Genomic DNA, 20,674 nt, shown 5'->3' with positions numbered 1-20,674 from the left:
ACATTATTTTAATTATTCATTTTAAAGAAATAATCGGTAAAATAATGGCCGTCCCAATTTACCCAGCGTCCGGGGTAAATTGACACGGGTAAGGGTTAAATTGGGATATTTGTAAGGGTTGTCAGCTCGCAGTACTGCGATATATAGGTAGGTGCCATATAATTATTTATATGGACCGAAATGATGAATACAATCCATAATTTAAGCACAATACACAACATAGTGTAAATTAAGCTGGTTTCTATTCTGAAGCGATGTGACGTGAATGATAATCAACAATACAATGATCAAAAAAAGTATGTGCATGTTATATTTTAGAAAATTATTATTTAATTTCCTTAAAAATCACAACTTTGAAACAAAATCGTAAAATAGAATAAAAAATAGAAAATAAAAGGACTGGAAATGCAATAATACAATTTTATTAATCACCATTTTCAAAATAATCTTTGAGCAAGAGTAAGATATCAGGTGAATAAGATAAAAAAACAGCTTTATCTGATTACTGCCAATAATAACAAAAATAAAAGAAATTCTTTCTAAGCTAAATAACTAAACTCAATTAATTCACTCACTCATAATTGGATATCTCGGATTTTTAATTAATGTTACATTTAAAATCTGAGGCCTGTTTTTATTTGTGTGTGCATTGTGAATGTTAACAAAATCATGATTCGACGCGTGAAAAGATTCTGAAATAACAAAAGTTTTGATTCGTTTGAATTCTTTTAACTTTTAATTTTTTTTATTGCTATAAAGAACATACGACCGGGCAGATATTACAAGGTAAATGTCGCGAAAAAAAAATAATTATATATATACTTTTCTTTTACCTATAATACTTACATAAACTAACTGATAAACACATTAACCTTCTTTACATCACGCAATTAAGTGATAGTATAGGCTAAAAAATGTATTATAAGATATCAGTGACAACCCTAACAAGCCATCCCTATTTTGTCTTTTGGCGTTCCAATTTTGTGTTTTCTCGTCCCCAATTTTTCCAGTCTCGTTCCAAATTACCCTACATACGTCCCAATTTTCCCCAAAAAGAAAGGAAAAAATATACATTTTTTATTTTGTCGAAATATTGTATTTAAAATAAGAATATTGCAACTTACCGTTTGTTGTGGTATTTCCAGGTGTATTAAAAACTTATATAAACTGTGATCTTATTGAAAAAACAACGATAATATTACTTTTTTTTAAAGTTCTTTAAGCTGTTTTAAAACGCACTTTTCAACCACTATTTTAAATTTAATTTGACGAATTTTTGGGACCAACTTAACTCATGTTTAGTACTTCCATAGTTAACTTGGTTTTTCTTCTATACATTGATAAATATTACCTTAAAGAAAATTAGGTAGATTCCGTGCTACAAGTACTTTGAGAATCTTCCGCAGGTTTGTCCCAATTTACCCCAGAATCCCAATTTACCCCATGTCATGGGACCTATATTTATAGTATTTGACATTCCCGATGTTATAATAACATTTGCGATCTGTAGAACTGTTAATTACAAATTCAAATATTGTTATGTTCGTCAGCCGTCATTCTAAGACATAATAGGTACTTACTAAATTAAAACTTCGCTAATGTGTACAGTTGTGTTCAGTGTAAATAAAATAATTTCTGAAGTAAATTAAAAATCAACTTCTCAGAATTATTTGAAGTGTTAATTGATGTTCTCTTAAAACGTACGTAATCTAAACAGTGAGTTAAAAGTTTGATGAAATTTAAATTATTTTAACCAAATTATCCAAAGGAAACAAACAACAAAAGTACTTCATTTACAAGACTAGCGAAGAAAATTGTCATATTTTTGTCAAAGAAGTTAGATTTTCTAGACCATTTTTAAAAATTCACTTGCCTGCAAATTTTGTTGTGTAACTTAGCGGATGATGATTACTAAACATGTTTTGTATGTAAATCACTTAATATGTGTTATGTCAAGTTATGAAAGTTAGCAAAGGAATACAATTAATATTATTTACAATGAAATGCCTAATAATAACTTTAATTTTTAAAAACAATTTTCAAAACTAAAAAGAAATGAAGCTACTATTTCGCTTAGTCATTTAAATAATTATCTGATTAAAATCTAAAATTCTAAACAGATACTATAATAATAAAAAACAAATTAATGATGAAAATTGAATATCATTATTTAAGTTGCAATGGAAATTAAATTAAATATTATCCATAGTAAAAAAGTAAAGTAAAAGTCTAAGAAGTAGTTTAATATTAATGTATTTGTAATTCAATCCTCATATCTCAAGGAATCTTGTGCTCTTTATATTCTGATTTCTCATGTGGCCCCTGTGGTTGCTGATTAAAACAGGCAACCATGAGCCATCTGCCATCCTGGCTACTAAATTATTGATTTCAGTTCATGGAATATTCACCATCGCACAAGAATTGGCATGATGAGGAAAGATATCACATGCACAGCGATGAGAGTCCTGTATTGTCTTACAGGTAATTAAAATTAATTGAAATGTATTAAATCTTACTGGTTCTTTTATATAGAAGTTGCATTAAACTATTATTTATTAAAATTAAAATTCGTTGACATTTTAAGGAGTCTGTAAACCCTAAACAACTGAGAAAGACATGAGATGGAATTATCAAAGTTAATAATGTATTCTTAAAAACTTCAGTTATTAACTATTATTTACTTGTGCTTATTTTAAAATTAAAATTAAAAAGTTATTTATTGCCCTTGTAGACCTCTTACCATCCACATAATAGTGAGTGGTTACCGTAGCTAATGAATGGCATCCAAGTCACTGCCTACTGACAGAGTATAATAAGATTCTACATGTATACCACAATTTCATGTATTTTAGCAATGTATGTTGTGTATGTATGTTTATGATCTGTAGTTGACACTTAACATAAGATGAACTATGAATTCATCTCATCTCATTCAGTTTTTTTTTTTTTTTTTTTTTATTGCCTTTGTAGGCACACGAACATACGGCCCACCTGATGGTGAGTGGTTACCGTCGCCCATGGACTTCAGCAATGCCAAGGGCAGAGCCAAGCCGCTGCCTACCGCAATTCTGAGATTCTGGCTCAGCCATGCACACAGTTCCATAGCTCAGTTTCAGTGCTTTAATTCTACCACAGACACGAAAAATACAAAAACTACACACAGTACTCGAACGTCAAGAGTGTCAAGGAAGAAGTCAAAAAGAGGTCCACCTTCAGCATCCTGGCCAAATTTTTCCTGTTTAGTTCAGCGGTGATATTGTTCTGTGTGCTTATGTACATACCGGTTTATAACAAGGCGAATCATCAAATATCTAAAGGTACGTATTCTAATTAATGGTTTGGTGAGAATAACCAGATAAACATCTGGCATCGACCAAGTTTATGGGTCGATGAAAATCGTAGGGTCAGGGTAATTATTTTTTTTTTTTTTTTCCGGGCCGAGGGCCGAACCTCCTACGAGGTCCCCGCGCCTAGGGGGCGCGCGGGGTATGTGAGACTCTACGATCTGCAGGTGTTGAGAGCAGACCGCGGGCCCAAGGAATTTAGGGCCCACCCACTAAACGACTCCCCTGCACTCTTACACCCGGCGTCCGATCTCCGTCCGGGGTCAAAACCCGGTCAGAGTAGGGGGGTTCCCGCGGTCAACACTACAACCAGACACGCGGCGCCACCCCGAGGACGCCCGACCGACGGGTCGTCGAGGCGATAGTCGACGACCAACGACGTCAGTCTCCGCGGTACGGCGGCCCTTCAGGCCGCCCGGGCGATGCCGCTGGTGTTCCGGGATACCCCGCTGGGCCAGAACCAGCCTGCCGGGTCGGAACGCGATACACCGCCGACCGGGTTGCTCTTCCACAGTATGTTCGGCGACGACAGCGATGACGAAAATGCGGACCGCATCGCAGTCCGCAGCCGCCGACGCGTCGTCCCGTCCTCCTGGTGCCAGCGCGCTAGAGTGACGGTAGCGTGCGGCGCAGTCTCAGCCCCCTTAGGTCGCCCCGTGACCATCACCGGGAGGAGACTGCCTCCTCATAGGGGCCGGAGCTGGACAAACGCCCTCCTCCGACCCCCGGCTCGACGGCGGCGGCACGGCGCCGAGAGGGAGGAAGAGTTCTCCCTCTCCCGTTCCGCCGCCTCCTTCTGCGAGATGGTGGACTCGCAGAAGTCGAGCATCGCCTGCCAGGACTCATCGTTGCCGAGCATCGCAGCCACGACGGTCGGAAGCGACAAGTCCGGTCCTATTTTTGCAACGAGGACGCGGCGCTGCTCCGCGAAAGCGGGGCAGCACGCGAGCGTGTGCTCCGCCGTGTCCTCGTTGCAGCCACTGCAGTGGTGGCACTTCGGCGTCGGCTCCCTCCGGGCGACGAGGTGCAGGTAGCGACCGAAACAGCCGTGTCCCGTGAGCACCTGCGTCGCTCGGAAGGTGAGACGTCCGCGGTCGCGATTCACCCAGTCCGAGAGGACCGGGCGGATCGCCTCGACGGTCCGTCGCCCGTAGGCGGGGTCCGCCAGGCGGCGAGACCACGCCTCGAGCACGGCACGCCGAGATTGAAGCTTCCGCGCTCGAACTTCCGCCGCGCCGGGACGCGGCTCCCCCCTGGAGCGGAGATCACATCGCCACGCGTAATCCGCAGCAAGCGCCTCCGCTTCCAGGTCCCAGGGAGGCGTCCCGGCGAGCACGCACGCCGCCTCGAACGAGACGGTGCGGTACCCACGAACCGCCCTGACCGCAATCGCGCGCTGCGGACGTCGCAACGCTGCGACGTTGTCACGGGTCAGGGCGTGGGGGTAATTATTGCCACAACTGGAATATGTTGATGTCCCCAGAGAGGCCAGTGCTCTGCAGTCGGTACGAGTTGAGTGATGATGATTTACACAAACAAGCAAGGGTTCACCACTTTGATAAAGTGGCGCGACATGAGAATCAATTTCATCGTGGCTGTCGGAAACTACATAGCCGATCATGCGGACCAAATGGTAAACAAACAGTCGACGTCGCCCAAAACACGTCTTTCGGATCCTCCCGATCCACGGTCCGGTGATTTTAGGTACCCCAAGCACCGGTCATCGTTCTCGTCGAACCCGTCGCTTGTGACGAAAGGCTCGGCTTCATGGCGCTGATGGTAGCTGGGTTCCCACAGACACAGCCCACTGAGTTTCTCGCCGGATCTGCTCAGTGGGTCGCGTTTCCGATCCGGTGGTAGATTCTGCGAAGCACGGCTCTTGCTAGGGTTCATGTTAGCAACATCGTCAGGTTTGAGCCCCGTGAGCTCACCTAGTTAAGGTTACGCTGATATGGTCTCTCAGGACCATCAGCTTAGGTAGAAAAAAAAAGGGTTCATCACGCATATAAAGTGGTTGCAGTTTCAACTTTACTTTGTTCATGACAATGAGGAACTTTTATAATGGACAGCTTTTCATCTTACAGTTATAGCCATTGTGATAGAAACCAACAAGTTAGAACCTGAATGTAAAAAACCGTCAAGTAGCCCAAAGGGACTGGAATCTCATACCCCGTCTTTATCACCCTCTAACATCCAAACAATTGTATATGTTTCTTTCAGCCATCGTGTCCGGTTGGTCGGTTCACTCGAACCGAGACACAAAACTGTACGTCAGGCCTCAGAACGTGACCGTGGTGCACGAGCCGACCGACCTGTGCACCGGCGCCGGGCTGTTCCTGCTCATCGTCGTGTGCTCCGCCACCGGCAACTTCGAGCAGCGCCAGGCCATCAGGGACACCTGGGGCAGCCAGGCCAGATACACAGAAATAAGAAAAGTCTCCGTCAAAATACGCGAAAAGTACAAAAACTACAACTACTCGTACGATTTGATCGGTAAAAGCAAAAGAATGAAACGCGAGATCGCAGATTTGAGTAACTTACTTCCTCAGCTGGCGGCCGCGCTCCGGGATAACGTTGATAATCTGGAATCAGAAGCACCCGAAAAGCGTTTCGATGACGAAATGTTACCAGAATTCGACATGAACAGAGAAATAGGGGAGCAGACCGAAAACTATGACTATAACTTCGAATCCAACGTGATGAGGATACCGCCGCGGGGCTTCGAAGACAATCCGGACTTAGATAAAGTTCTGTCTATACTTAAACTGGATAAACGCTTCCTCAAGGTGGAGGAGAAGTTGCGGAATACCAAAGTCGAACCAGACTTTAAGCTGGCTTTCATATTGGGGCTGCCAGTCAACGACTCCAACTCGGCGGTTCAGAGGAAGATCGATGAGGAAATTGACAAGTACGGGGATATCATACAAGAAGATTTTATTGACTCGTACAACAACTTGACACTGAAATCTATTATGATGCTGAAGTGGATCAATAATAAGTGTAAAGACAAGGGTGAGTATCAGGCTGGCCTCGCCGTAGAGCCCGTGGAGACACGTAGATCCTCGATAGGAATGTGAACAGTGATGTCGTATGAAGCGTTTATTTTTATTTACATTAGTGAATGTGTCCACGGCCCCCTGTGTTGTGTCACAAGACCACATAGGCATCACAATTCGACTGTCGTCACCCATTTTGGTACTTCACGTCTAAGTCACACAGTTGTATTCAACGACGGCGATATCCACCCAGGGCACTGTAGATAGGGTAGGCAGGGTAGGGAGGGCAGACGTCCTACCTCTATTACTTCTCTACCTCCAGTAAAGCCCCTCCTTTAGTACAGCCCTGCCTCCAGTAGAGCCTGATCCTCCGCGACTCTACCTCTGTTTTGATTTCAGTTCGCTATATCCTCAAAACAGACGACGACATGTACATCAACGTGGTGAACTTAGTGAATAATTTACGTAATAAATCAAAAGAATTCGACGAGAGACCGTCGAAGGGTCCGAGCGAGAGGGAGTACTTGCTGCTGGGCGACCTCATATGCGGCGCCAGACCCGTGCAGGACGCCAATAATAAGTGGTAAGATCAGTACAGATTAATGTTTAACTCACTACAATCATTTTATGTATGTTCAAATATACTTAAACACTAGTGTAAAAAAAAAGGAAAATTAGTAAGTTTTTAGCTACAACCTTCTTCTTCTACTTTAGTTTTTGGCTCCGGCACGGTTTGCGCATTGGCCAGTGTCAAATAATAAGATGTTTATAATTCGCCGTTTTAATTATTTACAATTTATGAGTAATAAAAAACGAAGGAAACTTAATCAATTGGCATGAAATGAAATGAAATGTGATGAGATGATATGGGATGAAATATAATCTCAGTAAAATGGTGGTCATTTACTGAGACCTTTTCTGTGAACTATTTGGAGGATGCCGAGAAGTTACGTTCAGCGGCTTTTGTTTAATTTTCCTACATTTGTGCACTGTCACAGATACTAAACAGTTAATAAACCACTGTTATTACACATTTAAACCTGAAGAAACACTAATTAGACAAAATAAAACAAATCACGCAACTTCACTCCTCGCTTTCCGGCCAAAAAGTTCAGCTACAACCTTAATGTTCTTATTTATTAAACAAGTATGTACATTTCCACTTATTGGCTATGGTCAGTTTTCAATCAAAATAAAACCGCCACAAGAGGAAATGCAATATTACTGACGATGACGTCAGAGATCAGCGAAATTGAGGAGAGAAATACCGAAAGCTGATCCCACTACTATGTGGGATGACATGGCGGCGACAACGACTATAGTTGCCATTGCCGACTTATTGTAACGCTCTGCTGTGCGACTTTCTATACTCCTACAACGTATAATAGTTTCATTATACTGAGAGTAACTATACTGTGACCTTAGAACTCATATCTCAAGGTGGGTGGCGCATTTACGTTGTAGATGTCTATGGGCTCCAATTACCCCGTAGCACCAGGGGGACTGTGAGCTCGTTCACCTATCTAAACAATAAAAACTATTCCATTTGGGGACACAAGGTCGCTCCATGACGATCGTTATAACCTATAGGCGACTGGTGGTAGGACCTTTTGTGAGTCCGCACGTGTGGGTACCACCGCCCTACCTAGTTCTACCGTGAAGCAGTAATGCGTTTCGGTTTGAAGGGTGGGGCAACCGTTGTAACTATACTGAGACCTTAGAACTTATATCTCAAGGTGGGTGGCGCATTTACGTTGTGGATGTCTATGGGCTCCAGTAACCACTTAATATCAGGTGGGCCGTGAGCTCGTCTAACCACCTAAGCAATAAAAAAAACTGCCCCGAGTGGTCGGCCTCATGTATCAAAGTAGTACCCGTTGAGTTGCCTATCCGTCGGCGTGTCTTGACTAGACATTTGTCCGTTCCGGCCCAGGTATAGTCCCCGGTACATGTACAACGCGCGGGTGTACCCCAAGTACTTGTCCGGGACGGGGTACGTGATGTCCGTGGACGCCGCCGCGGCTCTGTACCGGGCCGCGCTCAACACCAACTACTTCCACCTTGAAGATATTTACATAACCGGTAAGGTAGCATATATGGACCGACGACCTGGGGAGGATCGCTGGGTCGCGTCGGATGCAGGCAGCAACGAACCGACCGCACGGAAGTTCAGTTGGAGAGGCCTGTGTTCAGCAGTGGACAGTGGACATCCTGAAATAATGATGCAGATGAAGTTGTGTTCCAACTTGTCGCAAACCGCCCGTGTCTAGTACGGAGGGGTGTCCCGCGAAGCGAGGGACTTCGTGAGATCGACACTCCAAAGCATGAACGGGCAACGAGACATGTCGTAAAACATATTTAAAAACTAAAAGCAAAACTTACTAACGATCTTTTCAAGATCAGCATAGATTCTAGTTCTAAAGCAAGGCATTCGGATGGTGGACTCTTGGTCGCTTTGTTCAAACTTGCGTTACTGAAGCCCATAGACACAACAAGTCCTACCATCCACCTTGAGACATGAGTTCTAAATCTAGATTTTTATAATACAACAGCTGCCCCACCCTTCAAACCGAAACCGCATTATTGCTTCACGGCAGAAATAGTCAGAGCGGTGGTACCTACCCGTGCGGAACTCATAAGACGCCCCATCAGTAGTGTTGTTGGTTCACCGTGAAAGTCATTCGTGAACATTTGTTAAGTACATTTTTCATCAGAAAAATTGGTACCTGTCTCCGGAATTCAAACACCGTCGCAGCCTCATCGCTTGATAGAAATGTACCGGAAGTCCTTTGGGTCACGACTTAATTGCGTATCTAACGCCACCGACATCAGATGGCGCGCCAGTAGTTTCAACATAAGGAAATAGCGAGAGCAAGGCGTGGGCCAGGCTCCCCGGTCGATGGGGTCGGTGGCGCGCTGACGTTCTGCTGCCCCGCCAGGTATGTGCGCCATGGGAGCCCGGCCGCTGCTGGTGGCCCGCGACGACCCGCTGTTCTCGTACAGCCGGCTGCGAGGCGGCGCCGCCTGCTCCGCGCACTCCAGGGTCACCGCGCACCGGGTGGGGCCCCCGCACATGCGCAGCCTGGACCGCATGCTCACCGACCAACGAACTGTTGACAAGTGAGTGTCACATACGGCGTGGACCCCTCTCGGCTCCTACCTTCACTCGTTTTTGTCCGGAAGGGTGTATGGGCTTAGATCCCCTTGCCTTTGCTAATAAGGAAAAATTGTATCAAAAAAGTCTATGTCCGGCCCCCCCACGCCGCGACCGCTAGGCCGCGGAATTCGCCGGAGACCACACGCGAACTTTTTTTTATTTTTTTTTATTTCTTAGGTGGGTAGACGATCTCACGGCCCACCCGAGTTAAGTGGTTACCGAAGCCCATAGACATCTACAACGTAAATGCCGCCACCCGCCTTGAGATATAAATTCTAAGGTCTCAGTATAGTTACAACGGCTGCCCCACCCTTCAAACCGAAACGCATTACTGCTTCACGGCAGAAATAGGCGGAGTGGTGGTACCTATCCGCGCGGACTCCGAGATCCTACCATCAGTAATTACGCAAATTATAATTTTGCTGGTTTGATTTTTATTACACGATGTTATTCCTTCACCATGAAAGTCAATCGTGTGAACATTTGTTGAGTACGTATTTCATTAGAAAAATTGGTACCCGTCTGCGGGAATCGAACACCGGTGCATCGCTCAACACGAATGCACCGGACGTCTTATCCTTTAAGGCCACGACGACTTCTAATTCTATTAGTCACTTCTACTGTTTCGGTTTCAGATGTGAACGTCTGCGGCTCACTGAGGTAAGGAAACGAATGCTCCGACCTAAGATACCAACTAAAAAACTAACGAAACACTGGACGGGTCACTTGAGGTCATCAGCCAAAGTCACGTGAGGTGCTCCCTACTGCCAAACAAACAACCAATTGAGTCGTCTATTATCAAAGGTGGCAATCTGTGCATTTGGACAAAAAAATGTTATTGATATGTCAATACAGATTGATTTGAATATAATCGTCTCCTTCAAAGAATACGGTTCAAAACCTGTGTGGCGGGTAGCCATCATACAACGCAAGATAATTGACAGATGCCTGAATCTCGCTTACGACATTTTCAAGATAAAGCGCATATATACAAGTTCCGAACAACAACATTCGGACCGTCGGTCTACCGAGCAAATAACATCCGCTCGGTGGAAGATCTTCCTTTCGTCGTAAACTCCCCAAACCTGCATTAAATAAAGGTTAATAGTTAACCTGTTATTTATCTAAGATGTCGTTCAGGAGAGTTTTGTGACTGCCAATGGAATACAAAGTCAATAATTCGTTTTTCTGATTCACCAATAATTGTCCAAAAGTCACATTGCCGACTTTGATAATAGTCGACTCAAATAGAGACCGTTGACTCATGATTGATTGTCTTTTAAACAAACTTCAAGTACATGTTAATACAATGAAAAAGGCTGAGGGAGAACGCTTCATTGTCACAAGACGTCTTGTAGATAAACATTAGCAGATAACAATATTAACTAAATACAAACCGCACTGGTTTCCAAAGTGTACTCTGTCCCGGTTAGCGTTACCCGTGTACCTTCTAGTCCCCGGGTCCGTGATAGCGCGTAGTGCTCACCAATACTCACTGATAGATTAAGTGTTGCGATCGAGTAAAATTATAAGTATTAAACTTTATTCATAGTAAAGTAACTTTCGATGTGCTCAAATTCGATTTATACAATATTATTTACTTCGAATTAGGGTATCAGTTTCTTAGGTTAGTGCTCAGATCGTTTCGAGATCATTATTTTGTTATGTTTCATCATCATAATCATCGATGCCTGTTTTGTTTCTTTTAATCATAGTTCACTTTTGCTAAATTTAAATATTTTTTAATTTGTTTTTATTTTCTTCATTCCTTCAGGTAAAACCGCAAAATCGCAGCATGTACGTAGCTTACAGATATACGAAGTTACACAGACTATATAATTGTGATTAAGTAATTGCTAGAAACTAGTAAAAGAAATCTAGTTGTTGGAAGTATTTCGTTGAGGACTTGTAAAGTTACATATTTCACTAACATATGAGGTGGAGGGACCGCACAAGCTTCAATCAAATCGTTGGCTGTTTTAAAAAATGTAAAGCTTAAGGAGAACGATACTGTATCTGTCAAAATTAGTCCATCTCCATCTCCACCTCAAAGTTCATCAAGCTGGAGCATGCGTAGTTACACATTAAAACAACTCAGCCTTTCTTAACAATATAAACACTGTACTGCTATCGTGGTCTAATTGGTCCAACGACCGGTCATGTGCCATGTATCCTCAAATTGTTAGCCCCTGCGCATGCCCGCAAGTCATCCGCACCCTCGTCTTCCAATCATCATTCTCCTGTCCTTCCAGTCAACTGGGATCGGTGTGTCATATTTTCTTCTTCCATACTCCTCTATCATATTTTATATCATATCCATTACCTCTTCCTCCACCCTCGTCTTCCAATCTCTACGCGTAAATACAAGTCGATATTACTCCCAGCCCGCAACCCTACTGACGACCTCACCACATCCAGCATAGGACCAGAAAGTGCCATGGAAGTTAGTGCTTCTGCGGCTTAAAAAATAATACGATAAAACTCAATGTGTCATACAACCGATCGTTATTCTCACGCCAATCTGTCTCCACATCCCAAGACTCAGCTCAAAATACAAGTGTCACCCCTAATTATACTTCAAGAGACGGCTCCATTGAATAGTGGAATAGTTCACTGGTGGTAGGACCTCTTGGGAGTCCGCACGGGTAGGTACCACCACCCCGCCTATTTCCGCCGTGAAGCAGTAATGCGTTTCGGTTCGAAGGGTGGGGTAGCCGTTGTAACTATACTGAGACCTTAGAACTTATATCTCTAGGTGGGTGGCGCATTTACGTTGTAGATTTCTATGGGCTCCAGTAACCACTTAACACCAGGTGGTCTGTGAGCACGTCCACCCGTCTAAGCAATAAAAAAAGGTATACTTTATTTATCTATCTGTTAACATATATGCTATAACATTCCGCATAGTTTATCCCTGATGATCGGATAGCAAAAAAAAAAGCTTTAATGTTGATCTTAAATTTCGCCATGAAGTTTATTATTGTTTAGAATATAGTTAAAAACTCTCGAATAGACGCGCCTTCACATTGTCCGCGTGGTCAGTTCGACTTAAGATTATTAACGCTTTAGCTCGTCTGTCAGCTAAAGATATTAGAAGTATTTTCATTATCCATCAAGTTCTAATAGCCATAGTGTAACATTACGTATTAGACGTCCGTCCATTAAATGTGTTAATTTTTGTATACATCTGTGATGTTATTAATGAACTGGCTGTACCCGTCCGCTTCGCTGGGCATTTAAAATTAAGATTATTATTTCTCACCCCCACAAAGATTCTCATCATTAACGCCCCCGCAACTGGTGTAGGGAGTCCAACACGCATATAAATATTAGCCTATCCATAAAGTGCATGTATTTTCTACATGGATACCAATTTCAAGTCAATCGGATGCATGGTTCAGTAGTTATAACGGAACATCCGTAAAAACCACTGTAAATTTATATATTAGTATATAGATGTAATGTAACATCGATTTTTCATTGACGCTCAGCCCCACAAGTGAGCGAGGGAAAAACGATGTGAGCTAGAAACTGTTTCATTACTTTTATTAATAAGGCAGTAGTTAATAACGGTAAGGTACCTCTGTAAAAATTTTTAGATATGTCGAAGGGGGAAAGGTTATTAGGCTTAAGCGACATTTCGCTTAACAAGCGACATTTATCTTTGTAATTAAAGTTCCGTTTTATTTGGTATCAGCATCAACAGTTCGGTGTTTTTAATCGAACTTTCAATTTTAAGCTTACTCCGTTTAAATAGCTGAAGAAGTTTTTAAGCTATTGCATAGATTTTATCGCGGGCTTTGAGCGCGGCGACTGAATCAAGAAATTCCGTAACGAAAATAACCTGACACCCCCACTACGCCTACTATGTAGCTCGCGTTCAACACATTCACCGCTTGTGTAGTGTTTGGTGTTTGTGAATAAGCGCGTGGCGTGACGTCACACTGCATGCGCATCATGTAAAGTCTCTTCATCTCTCTCTCGCGCGGTCTAGCTTATGAGTGTGAAAGGGACAGTTAATGTTTTGCTTTTATTAATGTTTAATATAGCGTGGTCTTGTTTTATTATTGTTTTAATATTAAATTATCATTGTCTAATTATAATTGCATAAGTTGATAAAAAATGCTATGTAATAGCTTTACCGCGGCAGTTCCCGAGTGCCACACGTTTGTTTTTTGAAGAATTTTTAAACTACCAGTGGTCCCGCAGTAGTTGAAATTCGACTATAATCAATTGAATTTTGAACATTATTATGGTTGGTTCTATGTCAAAGACTTTACTTCTATAATGCCAGATTTCGTCAAGACTACACTGTAGACAGATAATAATAAAGATAAACAATATTAATGTAGGTATTCTCGGTTTGACACACAGACTTTAAGCAATAACAAAAGTTTGACAATAAACAAAGAGTGATCTGTGTGTGTGTGTATCAAATACACGGTAGTGTGTGTAATGTTTTTTTTATTGATTTAATGTGTTATGAATGCATAATACAAATAAAATATTAACATTCTGCACTCCTTCTCTATATTCTCTATAAGTGTGGAAAATGTCATACTCCTCCGTCCGCGCAATTTTCGTAAAAAGGGATACAAAGTTTTTGCTTCACGTATTAATATATAGATAAATGGCTCTCCTATAATGTTGCAAAAATGCCGCTTAAACCAAATAGCATTTCAACCCTCAATATGCATATTAAGTATTGATAACAGTACGACTGTATCTATGTATGTTTCTGTCTGTGTGTTGTCGCCTGAGCTGAGTCAACACTTTTTTTGTAGGTTTTTTTTAGTTTTCCATAAAACATAAATTATTATTAATAAGATTGTATGTGCCATTTGGTGTCATAATATGTATTAAGTATTCTTAGAATAAGGACTCACAAACTCTGATATATCTAACGATTTCTTGATTAAAAAGCACTTTTAAGAGCGCACATTGTCCGGTCTGGACATGCACATGTGCGCGCATTTGTACTGTGTTCTACTCATCAGTCATTCAACACTTTACGAGTTCTTGATTTACTGATTTCATGCGAATCAATACTGTGGCACGTTTATAAAAAGTGGTCAAAACATAACGGTAATCCCTTTGTTGTTTGGGGTATGTCGTCTTCGTCATTATATTTAGTTCATTTCTATCGGTGCCTGGTCAACTTCGTTGTTCACTCCTCTAGTTTACAGCAAGAAGGATATTAAAACGCATAGTGCGTTCGGTACTCATATCCTTTCTAGAGGCCGCGCCGGCCGCGTGGATTACTCCGTGTCGTTGTTAGTGTGCTTAGTGCGAGTTTCTTAACGTTCTCGATAGCGTAAAAGTTAACTCAAATTTGTATGCAGTTGGAACAGCGCCCCTAGCGGCAAACTTAGGTAAACGTTCCATACAAATTTGAGTTAACTTTTACTCTATCGAGAACGTTAATAAAAATGAGCCGTCACGGGACGCCTGGCAGATGTGAAACATCGACATTATTTTGTAAAAGTAATGCGCAGAAAAGAACAGATTGTGATAGGAACTAAATATGTCATAATGATAAAATAAAATATTACGAAAAAATAATTTGTTTTTAAGTAAAACACAGAGAGAATCGCACAGTCGATTGCGCATGGCGACGCGTCGCCACATCGTACAGCGTACTGCATATAGAATGTATATATACCTTCATACAGCGTGGCGACGCGTCGCCACGGCATGCGCTGCCACGCCAGAAATCGGTTTTACGTGCGGGTATAGATGTTTCACATCAAAAACTCGCACTCAGCGCACTGACCACTTCGAAACAATACGAAAGTGATTCAAAGTTCTCAGGTCTCCACTGTTAACTCAATTAATAGATTTAAAAACTAAGAAGTGTTTTTAGGTATGTCCGTGACTGATGAAATCTTTAGGATGATTAGATGAAGCATGTAATGTTTTAGACACTAAATTATGTATATCCATCTGTGTGCTTAGTGCGAGTTTCTTAACGTTCTCGATAGCGTAAAAGTTAACTCAATTTTGTATGCAGTTGGAACAGCGCCCCTAGCGGCAAACGTACGCAAACGTCCCCATTCCATATACAAATATGAGTTAACTTTTACGCTATCGAGAACGTTCAGAAACTCGCACTAAGCACACTGAGTCCGCGTCGTGATGGGCACCGCGTCCGTCCCGGGTGCGTTGTGGCTTGAGTGCTTGCATTGAATCTCAAAACTGTAATCTCATAGTTTTAAATTAGCTAATCAATGTGTATAATATAATTTGTGTATGTAATTTAAAATTTAGTAACCGTCCGGGTTAAAGTTATGTAAAGCCTAAGTTACTGTGTCGTGGGTGCGCAAGTAACGTCTCGCGACTTCGGAATAAAGCACCCTTGTAGGCATAAAGCTCGCTGCAAGCCTTTTTTAGTTTGTCACATAAAGCAACATTAAAAAAAAATTCAAGAAAACATTAAAATCCTTTCAATTATATTAGTTTTAATTCAAGACCCCACCTGCAATTTCTACTGTTTCTAGAATGTTCTAGAGAACAGACGCGAAATCGTGTCAGTAACTTACCAGATCAAGCTGGGGCAGTGGTCAGCAACTTTGTCATCCATAAGAGCCAAATATAGATAATAAACAATTGAAATTGATTCAAAGGGCCATTTTTTAAACAAATATTTTTATAACCGTGGGTTTTAATGTTTGCTTGTCTCTTAAAAGGCAAGACAATAAGTAATATTCGTAAAGTTTTATCGGAGGTATCAAACCGCCACATGCGGCTCGCGAGCCGCGCGTTGCCGACCATTATACTAGGGGGCCGACGGGTCATCGTTCTTACATTCGTCACAAAAAAAGTCCAAAACCGATCCTACTGACCGCAGCACGTTTGTCTTCTAGACTCTAGACCATCAATAAACAAGTTGTTTGAAAGAAAAACTATGACCATTTTTGTCAAAAAAAAAAAAAACTATACATATAAATAAAATTGGTGTGTCTGTTTGTAATATTGTGATAGCCGCTTTTTACTACATGCATATGAATATATATATATACGGTACATACACCAAAATATCATATTTTTCAATTTTTGTCTGTCTGTCTGTTTGTTCCGGCTAATCTCTGGAACAGCTGGACCGATTTTGACGGGACTTTCACCGATAGGTAACTGATGATATAAGGAGTAACTTAGGCTACTTTTTTTAGACTAGCTTCGCCTCGCGGTGTCACCCGCGGTACGACAATAACCGCGGATTACATCGCGGGACTCAGCTATCAATAATAAAATTTAATGTTTCCGAAGCGAAACGAGGGCGGATCGCTAGTATTAAATATTATTCGTAAAAAGTTTATAGTTCATTTGTTTATTTAATATATAGCGTGCAGTTGTGTTCTTTTATTATGCTCTGTTTAACAAAACCTACGTTGGTATAGACTTAAATATAGTGCTTTGATGAAAACTGTAAAATCGACATATGATTACGATGCTAGCGTCACGATTGTTGAAAATAAAATAAAAAGACAATAAATTTGGATCAATTCGCTCTGTGTTTTATTTGAAATTTCAATTTTGGAATTCAGAATAGTGACGTCAAAAAGTTTCAGAAGAGAAGTAAATCACAGACGGAACAATATTCATTGGATGTTTGGTACAACGTCTTCTCGCATTAAAACTGTATCATTTCAAAACTTACTAATTTTACAGGAGAGTGTTTTAAAGGTTTAACATGTAATTTTTTTAATATAAAACATCTTTGCAACATTTATTTTTTACCAGTTACATTTTCTGTCTTTTATAAAATTATGTATTAATTTTGTGAATAGTAGTCGAAACATAAGTAAACTAAAACTAAACTACGCTCTTTTGACAGTATTTATGAGAAAAATACTGGTGATACCAAACGATTCCGCATATATTTATATATTTTTGAAAATTGTACACTCTTAATGCGAAAAGGCCATATGTCGAAAAGTATTTGCGAAATAGAATATTATGTTGGAGAAATGTCGCTCAGTGGTGGCAACCGAAGTCGCAGAGTGTTCTGCTGATGAAGGACCTCGCCAGCCAGTTCCTCTTTCCGAAGATGTGCTCTCTCTCGTAAATGTGCAGCAGGGTCAGATCTTTAGACAACCACTGCGCTGTGCGTTGGTCTGGAAAACAACACACGATACAACGTTGACGTGCACCCGCCCTTATAAACGCATAGCTCATGTCCAGTGTAATCCAGACTTTATCTGCTCACCATTAGGGTTAATGTGGAAGATGGGCAGACCCCCGGCCAGGTCTGCGAACGTGAAAGCCGAACACAAGTCGAAATTGTTGCCCTTATCAAACACTGTCGTTAGCCTGATCAGAGCTGTTGAATAAAATAGTATTAACGTGGTGTGGACATGTGATGCGTAGAGAGAAGATGCGTGTGACTAGGAGATGTATGGAAATGGTAGTGCAAGGTAGAGGGGGAAGAGGTCGACCGAAGAAGACATGAATGGAGTGTGTGAATGACGATATAAGAGAGAGAGGAGTGAGTGTTGAGATGACGGCTGATAGAAGAAAATGAAAGAGAAAAATTAGCTGTGCCGACCCCACCTAGTGGGATAAGGTGGAGAAATAAGAAGATTATTAACGTAATAAAATAGTAATAGTAAAAGTATAGTTTTGTCTCTTTTAACGAACTAAGCCAGCTCACCCTTAGGTCAGCCTACCCACTAGACTGAATAAAGTATGTGCCGTGTACTCCTGGAAACTTACGATAAGATCCATTGATGTAGAAGCTTAAGACGACGTCTTCCTTGAACGACATGTGCTGAGCCAAGGTCCGGTTGGATTCAAAGTTCAGCCACGGACAGTCCACGGTTAAAACTGTTTTTAAAGTTCTCACATTGTCACTGCAAACAAAACGTATTTTCTAACATCTACTGAAGGTGGTTGGAATGCAAAGGTAATAAAGCTTAAATCCATATTTTAATTTACCTACCCTCAATTATTTTAATATAACATAAATAATAATAATTTTAAATCGTCACACAAAATGTATCACGACCTTTCATACTTTCTCAGACGTATGATATATTTCCAAGGATTAAGATCCTCGGAAATATGGGGCTTCTGCTAAGGCAGAAGCCCAACAGTACGTACCTCATCCAAGTTTTATTTGCTATAGTAAAATTATTATTATTTTGTCCGTGCAGTTTGGGTCATAAAACATAGCCCGGCTAGGGCGGTGAGCATGTTGCGCGGGCGCAACGCTATTATCGATAAAAACAAATGAGTCATCGAAGGCAGGTACACGGCGGCGGGGTGGCATACGAAGGGTGGTGATACATTGTTATGTTATGAGTCATTTGTTGTACCTACCTGCAAATTATAGTACATTATGTCGAAGAAAGATGTCTTTTTATGCATTCGTTCTCTGAATTTCTTTAGTGACATAATGGGTACTCCTTTGTTTTGTATCAAAACGGCAGAATTTATTCAAAATAATATTTGCACGTGTTGTTATCAACAATGGGTTAAAAAATTTCACTGAAATAACAATAGATCCCGAAAAGTAACAAAGTGTTAATTTCTGCCGTTCTCGTGAACTTGCTGCGGCGATGTGTGCTGTAAGTGTTCGATTAGTGATTTTTTCTTTCATTTTTATCACTAACCCACAAAATGACAAAACTAAATACAATATCGATAACGCTTATCGACAACAATAATGCGCATCACTATGCCCGTCCATAAGGCTCGTGAGCGGAAGAGAGAGCGAAATACTCGCTTCACCGTTCCAATTTTTTATGACCCAAACTGCACGGACAAAATAATTCTACTATAGTTAAGTTTGGCAGACGGACTTCCGACTTATGAGAAGTCCATTTACGTCACGAATGCCCGCACTCACCTTGACACATGAGGTTGCCCCGCTCTCGACGGGAATGCGTGACTACTTCGCGGCTGAAATAGGCAAGATGGTGAGGCCACCAGTCATTACCCAAATTTTTAAAGTCTAACGTATGATTTAACTACACGATGCTATTTCTGAACGTGGAAGATGTTCGTGAACACGTGTGAACTATCGCACGTATGGGCCGAAGTATACGTATTTCTTTAGAGAAGCTGGTACCCGCTTGTGGGATTCAAACACCAGCATAGTCCCACCGTTCTTAGACACGAAGGCTGCAGGTAGCAAGAGGACGGGGACAGGGAAAAGGGTATGAAGCGCCAGGGAAAAAGATATGAAGCCCTGTAGAACTTACTAAAACTCGCTGACACGGCACTGATCGTGGTTACGGGTAATGAGATTATGGTCGACGTAGGTGGCGTTGAAGTATGGTATTTCAAACCGGAACACCGGTATCTCGTACTGCGAGGGGATCTGCCCTCTGCCCGGGATACATTTCGAGTTCGCGGCCAGGTGGTCGGAGATGCATTTGTAATCGTCCAAGTAGCAGGGCCTGTAGATCGGACTCGGCGGCCCTGTGGATCGAGACCGGTACAAGATTATATAGCAATGAGTGGTGTGGCTTTTTGTTAGTGCGCATGCAGTGGATCCACAGTCCTACCACCTTCTGCTGCAGAGAAAACAGCCGTCCCTCACTTGTAATTTTAGACAGGTCCTCTGGGTTTTGTACCAGAACGACTTCTGTAAGACATTAGTGGAAATGATTCAACCATCACCTTTTTACCACCGTACCGTCCAGCACTAGATTTAACTTCAAACCTACTATCTGAACAGCTGCGTTCAATACTTTTCTAGATGTTAATTTTGCCACGCACCATCCGGATTTGGGAAGAATTCCTTGCAGCAGTATTGCCTGATGAGGATGTCGGCGAAATTCAATGGAAATTCGATGGACTTCGACAACTGTTTAACACCAGGACTAATATACCCCGTGTTGTGGAATATCATTAATCAATAGTCTTCCCGATGAATCACAAAGCGTTACGTGTAGTTATAATTGACCTAATCAAGAAACATCGAACTTACCTGCAGAAGCCAAAACTGCCACAGCGGCTACAGCTAGACACCGCGCCAACATGTTGCGCGAATAATAAACAACTGCGTCGTTAGGCACCGATCAACATTAATTATACAAAGTATTGTTCCTCATAACGAATAACGTTAAATAAATAGCGTCGTGGAAACAATTGCACGAATTAAGTTCTTATTGTTGCGCCGCGGCGACGCCACGTTTATTTTCTAAGGCGCAAAATGTTCTCTTCGGCGTGTA

The 20,674-nt window shown here is 41.7% G+C and overlaps 2 protein-coding genes across 5 annotated transcripts; one reads left to right on the top strand and one right to left on the bottom strand.

Moving 5' to 3' along the window:
- Positions 1–1,463: 1,463 nt before the first annotated feature.
- Positions 1,464–12,587, top strand: LOC114250240 (uncharacterized). Of its 4 annotated transcripts, none has more exons than XM_089733126.1 (9): positions 1,464–1,700; positions 2,393–2,481; positions 3,136–3,317; positions 5,565–6,356; positions 6,740–6,923; positions 8,274–8,422; positions 9,280–9,460; positions 10,133–10,157; positions 11,272–12,587. In XM_089733126.1, the coding sequence occupies exons 2-9, from the start codon at positions 2,396–2,398 to the stop codon at positions 11,344–11,346; spliced, it is 1,674 nt and encodes a 557-aa protein (XP_089589252.1). In that variant the 5' UTR covers positions 1,464–1,700; positions 2,393–2,395; the 3' UTR covers positions 11,347–12,587. The 4 variants fall into 4 exon arrangements, with proteins under 4 accessions (XP_089589252.1, XP_028039835.2, XP_089589258.1 ...); XM_089733132.1 differs by having other exon boundaries at positions 1,522–1,716; XM_028184034.2 differs by lacking the exon at positions 11,272–12,587 and having other exon boundaries at positions 10,133–10,391.
- A 4,402-nt stretch (positions 12,588–16,989) lies between these two features.
- On the bottom strand, positions 16,990–20,506 carry P25 (silk protein P25). The gene is made up of 5 exons (XM_028184057.2): positions 20,431–20,506; positions 19,700–19,919; positions 18,210–18,346; positions 17,704–17,817; positions 16,990–17,611 (listed from the first exon to the last, which is right to left on the bottom strand). The coding sequence occupies exons 1-5, from the start codon at positions 20,480–20,482 to the stop codon at positions 17,472–17,474; spliced, it is 663 nt and encodes a 220-aa protein (XP_028039858.2). The 5' UTR covers positions 20,483–20,506; the 3' UTR covers positions 16,990–17,471.
- Between the last annotated feature and the right edge of the window lie 168 nt (positions 20,507–20,674).

Source organism: Bombyx mandarina, chromosome 02 (assembly GCF_030267445.1).
Source record: "Bombyx mandarina strain Sakado chromosome 02, ASM3026744v2".
NCBI classification, from domain to species: domain Eukaryota; kingdom Metazoa; phylum Arthropoda; class Insecta; order Lepidoptera; family Bombycidae; genus Bombyx; species Bombyx mandarina.
This window is presented reverse-complemented; position numbering and strand designations above follow the sequence as displayed.